Below are 11,622 nucleotides of genomic sequence, written 5' to 3'. Positions count from 1 at the left end.
CGGGGCCTGGGGCGGGGCCTGGTGGGTGGGCAGGCCTGGGGCGGGCTGGGGCTCATGATGGAGTTGCTAGGGCTGTTTTCATTATGGACAGAGCTTGGAGATTCTTTATCAATTGCTGGGAGATTCTTTATCAATTGGTGGGGGGATGTCTATTTGTGGGTGTATAGTCTGGGGTCCTTTCATTCCCCCATTCATTGGGAACTGTGTCTGTTCAGAGCTTTCTAATTTCCCAGGAAGAGGGGCTCAGGGGCCTCTGCAAATTAAACATTCACTGAACATGTGTGTGCCTCGCCTGGTGCTAAGGATTTCAGTTCTCACATCAACCCTGGGGCAGTGGTCCCCAACCTTTTTGGCATCAGGGACTGGTTTTGTGGAAGACAATTTTTCCACAGACTGGGAGGAGGGTAGTTTCTGGATGATTCAAGTGCATTACGCTGTGTGCTTTATCTCTATTATTATTGTAATATATAATTGTAATATATAATGAAATAATTGTACAACTCACCATAATGTAGTATTAATGGGAGCCCTGAGCTTGTTTTCCTGCAACTAGAAGATCCCATCTGGGGGTGATGGGAGACAGTGACAGATCATCAGGCATTAGATTCTCATAAGGAGCACACAACCTGGTCCCTCACATGCACAGTTCACAATAGGGTTTGTGCTCCTGTGAGAATCTAATGCAGAGGTTGATCTGACAGGAGGTGGAGCTCAGGCGGTAATGCAAGCGATGGGGAGCAGTTGTAAATATAGATGAAGCTCTGCTCTCGCTCACCTACTGCTCACCTCCTGCTTCGTGGCCAGGTTCCTAACAGGCCACAGACTGGTACTGGCCTGTGTCCCGGGGATTAGGGACCTCTGCTTTATTAATAACTGCTAGGATCTCTATTCGTGGGTATATGGTCTGGGGTCCTGTCCTTCCCGCATTGATTGGGAACTATGCATGTTCAGGGCTTTCCAGCTCCCCAGGAAGAGGGGTTCAGAGACCTCTGCAAATTAAGCACTCACTGGACATGTGTGTGCCAGGCCTGGTGCTAAGGGCTTCAATTCTCATATCAACCCTAGGGGATAAATACTACCATTCTCTCCATTTTATAGGTTAGGAAACTGAAGGCATTGAGAGGTTGTGTGACCTGTCTGAGACCACACAGTTAGTCCGTGGTGGAGGTTCTCTATATACAGCATACAGCTAGTCTATGGTGGAGGTTCTCTATATACAGCATTCAGGCTAAAGCCTGTGATATGGCTTGGCTCTGTGTCCCCACCCAAATCTCATCTTGTGGCTCCCATAATCCCCACATGTTGTGAGAGTGACCCAGTGGGAGATAATTGAATCATGGGGGTGGGTCTTTCCTGTGCTGTTCTCCTGATAGCAGATAAGTCTCACAAGATCTGATGGTTTTAAAAATGGGAGTTTCCCTGCACAAGCTCTCTCTGACTGCTGCCATCCATGTAAGACATGACTTGCTTCTCCTTGCCTTCCGCCTTGATTGTGAGGCCTCCCCAGCCCCATGGAACTGTAAGTCCATTAAACCTCTTTCTTTTGTAAATTGTCCAGTCTTGGGTGTGTCCTTATCAGCAGCTTGAAAGTGCACTAATACAGCCTGTCATTGGATGCTCTTGTTTTAGTATGGTAGCTATGCCTTCAACTGAGTCTGACATCTGTCAATCTAAAGATCCATTATTTTACCCTCTTTAGAGAATAGACCATCAGAATTCTGCTGGAGTAGGAAGGGATAGAGACCTACCTTGTGGAGTTGGGGAGGGGATCTAGGGATTGAAAAGCTTCTGGAAGAGCCTTCATCACTCTCCTTTGCTAATACCCTGCACCCTCTTCCCCCCAATCCCCAACAGCACACTCTATCCGCAGTTGGAGAGGTACCTGATGCTGTGCGTTTCTGAGTGCCTTGAGGATTTTTGTGGAGTATATTAGGGTGGTGTCTGTGTTAGTTTCCTGGGGCTGCCATAACAAAGTATCACAGACTGAGGTGGGTAGGGAGCTTAAACAGATGAAATTTATTGTCTCACAGTTCTGGAGGCTGGAAGTCCAAGATCAAGGTGTCAGCAGGGCTGGCTCCTTCTGAGAGCTGTGTGGTAGAATATGTTCCAGGCCTCTCCCCCAGCTCCTGGTGGTTTGCTGGCACTCGTTGATATTCCTTGACTGTAGATGCACCACCTGTATTAGTCCGCTCTTGAATTGTTACAAAGAAATGCTAGAGACTGGGTAATTAGAAAAGAGGTTGAATGGGCATACAGTTCTGCAGGCTGTACAGGAAGCATGATGCTGGCATCTGCTCAGCTTGTGGGGAGGCCTTAGGAAACTTACAGTCATGGTGGGAGGCAAAGGGGGAGCCAGCTTTTCACATGGCTGGAGCAGCAAGAGAGAGTGAAGGAGGAGGTATCACACACATTTAAACGACCACATCTCACAAGAACTCACTCACAGTCAGGAGGAGAGTGCCAAGAGGTTAGTACTAAACCATTCTTGAGAACTCTATCCCCATGATCCCATCACCTCCCAATCACCTCCCACCAGGACTCACCTCCAACATTGGGGATTACAACTGGACATGAGATTTGGGTGGGGACACAGATCCAAACCATATCACCACCCCATCTCTGCTTTCACCTTCAGGTGGTGTTCTCCATGTGTCTGTCTCCAAATTCATCCCTTTTATGAGAACACCACTCATATGAGATTAGGGACCAACCCTCCTCCAGGATGACTTCATCTTAACTAATTATATGACTATGTTCCTGCAATGACCCTATTTCTGAATAAGGTCACATTCTGGAGTCCTGGGGACTAGGTCTTCAAGCAGGATATAGTTCAGCCCATAACACTGTCTTAACTTGGGTTTCTCCCAGAAAGCAGTGCCTGAGATAAGGGTTTATGTGCAGAAGATTTATTCCAGGACATGATACATGGACAGGAACAGGAGTGGGAGACTGGGGAGAGTTCCACAGGGAAGAGGGAAAGTTGGTGCAAGAGAACAACCTCAAGCCAGACACTACTCTGAACAACTGGAGGTCAATCTTACTGGGACCTCCCGAAGAGCCACCTTAGCATTGTCTCCCAGAGGAGGGTGGCGGTAGTCCACTAGCTCCCATCGCCTGGTGGTCGGGGGTTGCTCTGTGGGGTGTTAGCTCCAGAGGTCTCCCATGGGCATTTCATACGGCAGCCTTAGGGCAGAACACAAGACAGAGCTGTGTAGCCGAGGCCAGGTGCTAACAAATGGCATTTCCTTGAAATTGGTGACTGCAGCAATGGCTGGAGTAAACAGTGGGTAGAGAAAATATGAGGCAGGCCACAGAGAGGTCCATTTCTTGTTCCACTCAGTGGCTTTCCTTGAGCCTGGGGAGTCACAGACTTTTTAGACTTTTTAGAGCAGTAGCCAGTTCAGCCTCTAACAGAGAGCTGTTTGGTGGACTCAGCCACAGCCCAAGGTTGTCACTGATATTCATCTCTCTCTTCCACCGACCGTTCTGGATTTCTTCACTCCCAGCCAGCATTTGGCTACTCTCAGTCACTTGCCTGGGTGGTGATCCAGACCTACCTCCCCAAGGTGTCTGGGCCCTTAGTTGCCTTGCCTTTCTGGGCTGTGCCTGCTGCAGATCCCCACCAGCAGGTGCACTGGGATTGAAGCACCCAGGGTTGCCAGACCTACTCCTTGGGTGCCGGACCTACTCCTTCCTACTCCACTCGTGTAGCAACCACCTCAGCTCCACCCACAAATCCAGGTCAGTTACCTCTTCCTTTCTTGGCCTTCTCATTCACTGGCATGAGGACCCCAAAATGACCACATGGTAATCATAGAGCCCTATAGTGTCTGCTGGTGGAAGTATTCCCCCTTTGGGAACCAGAATCTCTATTCCAGCAAAGTCTAAGATTGTAGAGAGGAGAAGCACCAATGCTGCAATGGGCCCATGAGAATAATGGTGCATGTAGCCAATCTTTCTGGTTGCTGGATACACATATTCTAGCTGTTGGGGCCACAACATTATACACAAGCCATTCATTCAAAACTTCATCTTAAAGGGCAGTGTCCCCACCTTGCAGGGCATCCTGAAGACGGTACCTTAGCTGAACTTTTAGTATGCCATTTCATCTCCTGGTTAGATAGGATACTTCTGGGTAATGTGGTATATGTTAGGATCAGTGGAGCCTGTGATCACGTGCCCATGCCACACCCCTTTACCATGAAGTTGACTCCTGATCTGAGGTGATATGGTATCCTGCATTAGTAGTTCATTCGCTCTGGAAGCCCTCAGAAGGCGATGCTGCACTGAAATCAAGGAAGGAAAATTCTTATGAGGTTGAAACACTGCTTCTTCCAGAAAGAAAAGGATCTGATGTAATAGATCTTTCAGCAGTTGGTTGGCTGGTCTCTTTGAAGAATTGTGCCAAGTCAAGGGCTCAACGTGGGTCTCTGATGCTGGAATGTTAGGTGTTCTGCAATGGCAGTAACTAGGTCAGCCATGATGAGAGGAAGCTCAAGTGAGAGGAAGCTCAAGCTATTGGGTTCATACCCATAGCCTCCATCCCTGACATCATGGCTACTCTGTGCGGGCCTTGGGGTGGCTGAGGACAGAAGCCAGCTGACCTCCGTTGGACAAATCCTCCTCTTCCTCCTCCTCCTCCTCCTCCTTCTCATTCTCCTTCTCCCTCTCCCCCTCCCCTTCCTCCTCCTCCTCCTCTTCCTCCTCCGTCCTCTTCCTCCTCCTTCCTCTTCCTCTTCCGCTTCCGCTGCTGCTGCTGCTGCTGCTGCTGCTGCTTCTTCTTCTTCTTCTTCTTCTTCTTCTTCTTCTTCTTCTTCTTCTTCTTCTCCTTCTTCTTTTTCTTCTTTTTCTGAGACAGTCTCGTTCTGTTGCCCAGGCTGGAGTGCAGTGGCGCAATCTTGGCTCACTGCAACCTCCGCCCCAAGGAATCAAGTGATTCTCCTGCCTCAGTCTCCCAAGTAGCTGGGATTATAGAAGTGCACTACCATACCTGACTAATTTTTGTGTTTTTAGTTGAGAAACAGTTTCGCCATGTTGGCCACATTGGACTGGAACTCCTGACCTCAATTGATCTTCTGACCTCGGTCTCCCAAATTGCTGAGATTACAAACATGAGCCACAGTGCCTGGCTGGGACAAGTCAACCTTTCAATCTGGTTTCTATTACTTTGTGTTTGCTCTCTGGTTTGCATTAACATGAGACACAGAGATCTTCATGCTTTGTGCTCACTCTCATGGATCCATTCATATACCTTTCCCCAAGCAACCTTGTCTCTATTCTTCCACTCTTGTTCCTTCCAGGGCCCTGAACAACCAGCCAAGCCATTCCATATGTCCAGGATCTCAGGAATATCCATCCTTCCGGACATCTCTCCATCCACACAAAGCAAACAACCAAGTGTTCTGCTTGCACATCTCTACATACAAGCAGTATCTCCCATCATTGCTGTCCTTCAGGATTCACTCTGAAAAAAGCTTTGTATCCCTGAAAAAAGCTTAGTATGGCAGCAGTCCACTGTCAGCTTACATTAACATATCAAACCAACCTACTTGTGAATCATTCCTGAGTGTTCTTCTCTATTTGTCATAAAGAATCTCTCCATGAGGTCTTATGTGTGATTTGAGGGAGAGGCATTTGTTATAAGATAAATAGATATAGGAGTCACAATAATTGATTTAAGAAATTTACTTGGACCCACTGGTGCTTCTTGGATACCATTTCCCTTATATGAAGACTTGTTTTTATTCCTTCCTCTCTATAAGACTCTGTGAATCTGATAGTCGCTTGATGTCCTGGGGTCAGATACTCAATTTCCATAATGGCCCAGCAGGACTCCAAGAGTTGATTTTCAAGTAGTGAGTGGCATGTTGTGTAGAAGGCATGGCATTGTTGCATCTCTCTCTTAGGGCTTGCCAATTCTTATAAGCATAGATAACTCAAACATCATCACATCTCCTTGATCATGTGGCCCCAGTGGCAGGATCGCTTACACAGAAGCCAGGGTCTTCTTCAGAGTCATTCTCTGGACCTGTTACCTTCTGCCTTGAAACTGAAAGCCTTCTGTATCACCTGATAAATGGGTTGGAGCAGTATTTCCAGGAGCAATTTATGTTGTCCCTCAAATCTAAAGAGGTTCACAAAGTGCCACACTTTCATGGTACCAGGTGTAGGGTCGATGACTTGTCTATTATCTTAGAATGGATGTCCTGGCATTCTCTGTACCATTGGCCTCCTAAAAACATCACCAATGTGACAGCACCCCCAACCCCAAGTTTTGAATCTTTGTAAGGTTTATCTCCAACCCTCTGGCATTCATAGGTCTTGCTTGGATATAAAAGTGCTTGCTACTTTCTACTAACCAGGTCCAATTACCATGGTGTCATGAATATCATAGACCTGCATGATATTCTGCAGAATGTCAAGATGAACAACTTCCCTGTGGACTATGCTGAGATCGAGAGTGAAAGAGTAAATTCTGTGATAAGATAGTGAATGCTAGTGATTAGATAAGATAGTGAGTGTTAATGATAGAACATGTTTCTTCTTTTTAAACACAGATGTTTATAATAATAAATTTCCCTCTTAAGTATTGTTTTCACTGTACCCCATTAATTTTGGTACATTTTAAAATGTTTTATTTTGTGATAAAAGACATATAACATTTACCAATTTATTTTAAGCATACATTTCAGTAATGTTAAGTATATTCACGTTTTTGTGCAGCAAATCTCTAGAACTTTTTCATTTTGCAAATTTCTAACTATTCCCATTGAGCAACTCCTCATTTCTCCCTTCCTCCAGCCTCTGGCAACCATCCTTCTACTTTCTGTTTCTATGAGTTTGACTACCTTAGATACCTCATATAAGTAGAATCATATAGTATTTGTCTTTTTGTGGGGTTATGTTGTGTTTTCATTTTCATTAATTTCAAGGTATTTTCTAATTTCCCTTGTGAATACTACTTTGACCTATTGTTATTCAAGGGTATGTTGTTTAATTTCCACATATCTATGAATTCCCCAAATTTCCTTCTGTTATTGATTTCTATTTCATTAGATTGTTGTTGGAGAACATACCTGTTATTATTGCAGTCCTTTCAAGTTTATTAAAACTATGTTTACTATTTGCTATAAATAAATAGCAATGGTGTCAGAGGCCAAAATTTTCTCCAGTCTTTTTTTGTCTCCCATTTTATCTTTGGTTTTCCCTAGATATTCCTTTTTTTTTTTTTGAGGTGGAGTCTCACTCTGTCTCCCAGGCTGGAGTGCAGTGGCGCTATCTCAGCTCACTGCAAGCTCCGCCTCCCGGGTTTACGCCATTCTCCTGCCTCAGCCTCCCGAGTAGCTGGGACTATAGGCGCCCGCCACCTTGCCTGGCTAGTTTTTTTTTTTTTGTTATTTTTTAGTAGAGATGGGGTGTCACCGTGTTAGCCAGGATGGTCTCGATCTCCTGACCTCGTGATCTGCTCGTCTCGGCTTCCCAAAGTGCTGGGATTACAGGCTTGAGCCACCGTGCCCGGCCGATATTCCTTCTTAATTGCTGTCTCAGCCTTGCAGTTATTTCGGTTGTATCCCTTGATTGACGTGGTGGTGAGATAGAGGGGAAGTGTTCTGTAATCCTGTGATTAGGTCTCAATCTTTCAGTAAGCCTGTGCCCCAGAACTGTGAACTTCATAAGTGCTTCTCACCCCGCCCCTTTAGGTAAGACAAGAAGGCTAGAGAGGGCTGGAGTTGGGATTTCTCTTTTCCCATGTCAGTTAAGTTCTGGTAAAATTCACATCAGTTGGGTTCTGGTAAAATAGTTTCCCTTGAGGAAAGGCATTTGTTAAGCAGAACAGAATGCTCTGAGCATATTTCAAAATGGCTCCTTTCCTTATCCCCTGCTAGAAGCATGAGGGTTTTTTTTTTTCCTACAGTTTCTACCCCAAAAACATAGGTGGCTCCTAGACTTCCTCCCCTGAACATCCTGCTGGTTGGAGAGGGGAGGAGGCCCCCAGAATGTGGGAAAAGAGGACTCAGGGTCTCTTGCCCTCCCTCCTCCAGGTCCCTGTGTCCATGTGTTCCAAGAGGTGCCAGTCGGGGCAAAAGAAGAAGCCCGTGGGCGTCCATATCTGCTGCTTCGAGTGCATTGACTGCCTTCCTGGCACCTTCCTCAACCAGACTGAAGGTATGATTCGCAGGCCTAGCACTCCTGCCCTGCCCCGGCTCCAACCGTGGAGTCTCCAGGGCTTGTCTCCTTTGGCAGGGTCTCTGGAGTCCCCCCCAGGGGGTGTGAGTGTCCAAAGGCCAGGGACCAGATCTGATTCCTCTTGTATCCTCCCAATACCTAGTGTAGAGCAAAATCCTCCATACGGGCTGCTTCAGAGAGGGAGGGAGAAGGGACGGGCCAACACTCCTCCAAGCCAGACTGCAGCTGATCCCACTCCACACACACGTAGCCCGGGGTTCAGGGAGTCAGGCTGGGGAATACCCACTGGATGAATGAATGAATGATGTTTGCAATAGGAGGAAAGTTTCTGGAAGACAGGGAAGACACTATCTCATTTATCCCTCTGGCTTCCCAAGTGCCTAGCATAGCTCAAAGCATAGCCTGGTTGCTTAGTGGGTGCTTGTTGAATGACTTCCTTGATGAGAAGAATGATCATTTCTCCCCATAGAACATAAAATCTAGGAACGTGCAGACAACGTCACCTCTGTCCACATTAATGTTTAGCACAGTTCACAGTTGGAGCTCAATTCTTTTCCATGACTTCATGTGAATTAAATGGATGAAGACATTTACCAATACAAGTATTTCATATGTGCCTAGCAGACCACAGGACACAGAGGAGGTGGTGAACGAGTTTGTGGAATGATTTCATTGGCCTTCCTCCCACAGTCAGTCAAAAGCAGGGAGGTGAGGGCTGGGTTTTATCCATCTCTCTGTGGCCTTCCACCTCAGGTCCCTATCACAATGGATGCTGCTCAAAAACACATGTATTGCATGCATTCTTTGAGTAAGTAGTTGAATGCCTCTCACACCAGAGGGTGAGGTCTTGGAAGGGAGGAACTATAGTTGGTAGGCTCTGGGTCAAGGAGACCTGGGTTCAAATCCTGCCTCTCTAACTTGCTGACTTTGGGCAAGTTACTTAACCTGGCTGAGCTTTGGTTTCCTCATCTGTGAAATGCAGTTGCTGTGAGGATTTGATGAGCGAATGCACATGAGAGACTTGAGGAGTATTGGCTGTGAACGCAAAGGTGGCCCTTGGTGCTCTCTCTCCATCCCCGGGGCCTGGCCCTGTGCAGGGCTGGGAGGATGCAGGTGCTTGGGAGACGGGCTTGGCTAATGGGAGTCGCTGTGGGCTTTTGCAGATGAATACGAATGCCAGGCCTGCCCGAGTAACGAGTGGTCCCACCAGAGAGAGGCCTCCTGCTTCAAGCGGCAGCTGGCCTTCCTGGAATGGCATGAGGCACCCACCATCGTTGTGGCCCTGCTGGCTGCCCTGGGCTTCCTCAGCACCCTGGCCATCCTGGTGATATTCTGGAGGCACTTCCAGACGCCCATGGTTCGCTCAGCTGGGGGCCCCATGTGCTTCCTGATGCTGACGCTGCTGTTGGTGGCATACGTGGTGGTCCCGGTGTACGTGGGGCCGCCCAAGGTCTCCACCTGCCTCTGCCGCCAGGTCCTCTTTCCCCTCTGCTTCACCATCTGCATCTCTTGCATCACCGTGCGCTCTTTCCAGATCGTCTGTGTCTTCAAGATGGCCAGCCGCTTCCCGCGCGCCTACAGCTACTGGGTCCGCTACCAGGGGCCCTACGTCTCTATGGCGTTTATCATGGTACTCAAAATGGTCACTATGGTGATTGGCATACTGGCCACAGGCCTCAATCCCACCACCCATGTTGACCCCGATGACCCCAAGATCATGATCGTCTCCTGCAACCCCAACTACCGCAACAGCCTGCTCTTCAACACCAGCCTGGACCTGCTGCTCTCAGTGCTGGGTTTCAGCTTCGCCTACGTGGGCAAGGAACTGCCCACCAACTACAACGAGGCCAAGTTCATCACCCTCAGCATGACCTTCTATTTCACCTCATCCGTCTCCCTCTGCACCTTCATGTCTGCCTACAATGGGGTGCTGGTCACCATCATGGACCTCTTGGTCACTGTGCTCAACCTCCTGGCCATCAGCCTGGGCTACTTCGGCCCCAAGTGCTACATGATCCTCTTCTACCCGGAGCGCAACACGCCCGCCTACTTCAACAGCATGATCCAGGGCTACACCATGAGGAGGGACTAGTGCCACCCGGTGGCGTCTGGGAGGGAGGGAGGGCCACGGCGTTGGGAGGCAGAAGCCAGATGTCTTCCCTGGCTGGCTCAACTCCAGATGGAAGCAGGGAAGCCATCCCCGACTACTCCCACCTTGCCCTGGTTAATAATTTAGCATTCCTTGGAGGTCCTTTGCATCTGGGCCATTTTTACCCACTTAGTGATGGGTGTCTTAAAACATCCACACTTCACTGATTTCCCTTGACCTATTTTACATGCCAGGCACTGCCATCTTCTAGGAAAAAAACCATCCAAGGTGACCTGTTGGTCTCCAAGGACAAAGTCTGATTTAGCAGCCTACAGCTGCCATCTGGCGGTCGCAGTGGGCACCTGCGGGTTGCAGCTCATTCCCTTACTCATGGTCAAGGCAAAGGGAGGCCTTGGGTGCGCTGGGCTGGGTGCACTGGGCTGGGTGCACTGGGCTGGGTGCATTGGGCTGGGTGGGCCGGGCTGGGCCAGGGTTGGTGTGGGCGGGTGGGGCCTGCCGGTCAGCACGCGAGCTTGGATAGTGCAGCCATGGCTCCATTTGGTAGCTGTCTCACATGTCCATTTCCTTTCCTTATTCCTGAAGCACTTGGGCCCAGGTCCCTGGGTTATCTCTAAGGGATGGCCAGGCATAGCATGCTTCCCAAATGCTTGTGAATAAACCTCACTTGGGTGAAATGAATGCACTTCCTTCCTGTTTTCTGACGTCCCCTGAGAAAGAACATGTGGAATTAGGAGACCTCAGTCTCAATCCCAGTAGTACCACTTCCAAACTGTGTGACTTTGGGCCATTGTGTTGACTATGAGGGGACAACAGTTAACATTTATTGCCAAGTCCCTAGTTAAGAACTTTACTACTTTACCCATGTATTCCTCACAAAACTCTATTGGTTGTGTGCAATTATGCTCCTTATTTTACAGACAGTGGGGTGAGGGCAAGGGGAGAAAGAACTCAAAGAGGTTATGGAGCTTACCCAGAGTCATAAAGCTTGTCTGAGCACCCCCTTCCCCTCCCCAGAGCCCATTCCTGGAGCCACTGTCCTCTACAGAGTAACATTCAGGCAGCCCTGCCTGGGAGGCTCTCCCCACCACAGTGCACAGGGGGAAGGCTCAGGCTTCCCGGACAAGAAACTGTGCTATGGCAGGGGCTTCAGATTTTAAGCAGGTGGCTGGTGGGTGCAGTGACCAGAAAAGCCTTTGAGAGAAGCTGGCATTTGGAAAGAGCCTTGAAGGACAGAGAAGTGTTGGAAGGCAGGACGTTTGGGTGTGTGGGGGAGGGGCAGGTGGGGACAGCAGGAGGAAAGGTGGGATGGAAGGAAGCCCAGGCAG

The 11,622-nt window shown here is 48.5% G+C and overlaps 1 protein-coding gene across 1 annotated transcript in view; it reads left to right on the top strand.

The window, feature by feature from the left end:
- TAS1R2 (taste 1 receptor member 2) overlaps positions 1-10,279 on the top strand; it is a 23,654-nt gene extending 13,375 nt beyond the window's left edge. Inside the window, exons 5-6 of the mRNA XM_017852027.1 lie at positions 8,043-8,166; positions 9,351-10,279. Coding sequence (XP_017707516.1) covers positions 8,043-8,166; positions 9,351-10,279 — 1,053 coding nt within the window. The remainder of the gene's footprint in view (positions 1-8,042; positions 8,167-9,350) is intronic.
- Positions 10,280-11,622: the final 1,343 nt, after the last annotated feature.

This window comes from Rhinopithecus bieti, unplaced genomic scaffold, assembly GCF_001698545.2.
Source record: "Rhinopithecus bieti isolate Rb0 unplaced genomic scaffold, ASM169854v2 scaffold_33652, whole genome shotgun sequence".
NCBI classification, from domain to species: domain Eukaryota; kingdom Metazoa; phylum Chordata; class Mammalia; order Primates; family Cercopithecidae; genus Rhinopithecus; species Rhinopithecus bieti.
The sequence above is the reverse complement of the archived record's forward strand: the minus strand, read 5'-3'. Positions and strand labels throughout refer to the sequence as shown.